The sequence below is a fragment of the Penaeus chinensis genome, chromosome 17 (assembly GCF_019202785.1).
Source record: "Penaeus chinensis breed Huanghai No. 1 chromosome 17, ASM1920278v2, whole genome shotgun sequence".
Lineage (NCBI taxonomy): Eukaryota > Metazoa > Arthropoda > Malacostraca > Decapoda > Penaeidae > Penaeus > Penaeus chinensis.
In genome coordinates, this window is record NC_061835.1 from 6,011,790 (window position 1) to 6,014,289 (window position 2,500).

Genomic DNA, 2,500 nt, shown 5'->3' on the forward strand with positions numbered 1-2,500 from the left:
AACAAATGTGCAACATGTATTACTAGAATAAAGCAGAAAAGTTAAGTATGACATGCCCGTAAAGGTAAGACTTCTATTTTATTATTATCTGTATCTTATGAAATGCAAAATATATATATGGTAATTGTAATTGATGTTATAAGATTAGATATTGGTAGAAGGTAGATAATTTAACATCAGAAATAAGATTTGGATTGAGATGAAAAATGCGGAAACAACACAGCTGAATGAAAGTGTGCTGAGAATAATCATATGTGGAGAACCTCAGATGTTTAGACAGGTGTTCATTTCACACCTGTGATGTAGCTTTGCACTTGTGTTTACAGTAGAGTTATGTGAGAAGCTGGAGATTTGTTAGATTGTAGTGAATGAAAACTTTGATATTTGCTGTTCTAATTTCTTATAATTTGATGCCACATTTCAATGCCACAACTACAATAAATTATTACCATCACATGTATTTGGGCTGCTATTGTTACTACAATCCTATTACAACCATTAATTCTGCTGTTCTTTCTACCACACTAGTTTTTTGTATTATGATTAGCATTACTTTACCGCACCAAAAGTATACCTTTTTTAGTTTTATAGTTTTTATTCAGATACAGATCATGGAAATATGAGATTGGACTTGTAATTAAGGACTTGGTAGAAAAGAGTGATAGAGGAATAAGGGCAGAAAAAAGGAGAAAACACTAGAATGGAAAATACAATTGGCATTTGGTAGAACATTGCCATGGTCCTCAACTGATTGATTTTCGTAGTATCTTCGATTTCCTTAGATCATTTGGAACTTTGTTTTTGTGGGTGAACGTTTTCTTTTTGCATGTTGATGCGGAGGTGGTACTAGTATTGTTGTATAATTCATTATCAAGTGGGTTATTAATTAAATTCAAAAGCATATTAGTAGGTTGATTAGTTTTCATTTTCTGCAACTGCTTGATAGTGAAGGAAATTTTCTTAATTATTTCTTATTCTTGTACACCTAAGTTAAAGTGGAAGAAAAATAATTTCCTTTTTTTTTCCAGATATAAAAAGAAGGAAGATCGGGGTCCACTTCATGAGGCAATGAGGATGCTTCTGCCAATGTGTTATGAGCGTATAGTTCACCTTCTGCCAGATCCCTCTGAGCATTCAACGTTACTACAAAAACTGATCCTTAAGATCTTCTATGCTCTTACACAGGTAACTTGAACTGGTGTCTTTTTTCTATAGTCCTCTGCTGGTTATGTTTTCCCTCTGCTAACACTCCTAATCAGGATTCTACGTTTATGACTATAATAAGAAGTATTTCAATTTTATATGCTTGGTTGGAAATCATTTGTGGAGGAGGAAAGGGAATAGTTAGTTAGTTTAATATTACAAATCTTGATCATAATGTCATTTAGGTTTAACCATAATAGCTGATAAAGTCACCCTGTTGGCTTCATATAATAAAAAAATACAGTAAATGTTGTAAATATAGCCTTGTGAATGATTTCAAAATAAGATGAATTAAAAAGGTGATGGTGAATACAAAGCAGAATTTAGTAACATGGCATATCATGTCTTGGACAAAATTACATTCATTGGTTAACTTATTCTCTCTTACTTTGCAGTACCACTTACCTTTAGAGCTGTTGAGTCGGGACACCTTTACACAGTGGATGGAGGTCACGCGACAAGTAGCCGACAGACCTGTGCCAGACCAGACGTTACAGGTAGATGAGGAGGAGAGACCAGACTTGCCGTGGTGGAAGATCAAGAAATGGGCGTTACACATCTTGGCCAGAATATTTGAAAGGTGAGTTCTTGGAGATGACTTTCTTTACATTCTCACTCTCCTTCCTCTTCCGCTAATGCCCACTCTCCTCCTTCCTCTTCCTCTAATGCCCACTCTCCTCCTTCCTCTTCCTCTAATGCCCACTCTCCTCCTTCCTCTTCCTCTAATGCCCACTCTCCTCCTTCCTCTTCCTCTAATGCCCACTCTCCTCCTTCCTCTTCCTCTAATGCCCACTCTCCTCCTTCCTCTTCCTCTAATGCCCACTCTCCTCCTTCTTCTTCCTCTAATGCCCACTCTCCTCCTTCCTCTTCCTCTAATGCCCACTCTCCTCCTTCCTCTTCCTCTAATGCCCACTCTCCTCCTTCCTCTTCCTCTAATGCCCACTCTCCTCCTTCCTCTTCCTCTAATGCCCACTCTCCTCCTTCCTCTTCCTCTAATGCCCACTCTCCTCCTTCCTCTTCCTCTAATGCCCACTCTCCTCCTTCCTCTTCCTCTAATGCCCACTCTCCTCCTTCCTTTTCCTCTAATGCCCATTCTCCTCCTTCCTCTTCCTCTAATGCCCACTCTCCTCCTTCCTCTTCCTCTAATGCCCACTCTCCTCCTTCCTCTTCCTCTAATGCCCACTCTCCTCCTTCCTCTTCCTCTAATGCCCACTCTCCTCCTTCCTCTTCCTCTAATGCCCACTCTCCTTCTTCCTCTTCCTCTAATGCCCACTCTCCTTCTTCCTCTTCCTCTAAT

The 2,500-nt window shown here is 39.2% G+C and overlaps 1 protein-coding gene across 2 annotated transcripts in view; it reads left to right on the forward strand.

Moving 5' to 3' along the window:
* The window catches only part of LOC125034260 (importin-7-like), a 29,564-nt gene that overhangs the window by 10,491 nt on the left and 16,573 nt on the right, over positions 1–2,500 (forward strand). For both annotated transcript variants that reach the window (XM_047625999.1, XM_047625998.1), the window contains exons 4-5: positions 1,029–1,185; positions 1,599–1,783. In XM_047625999.1, coding sequence (XP_047481955.1) covers positions 1,029–1,185; positions 1,599–1,783 — 342 coding nt within the window. The remainder of the gene's footprint in view (positions 1–1,028; positions 1,186–1,598; positions 1,784–2,500) is intronic.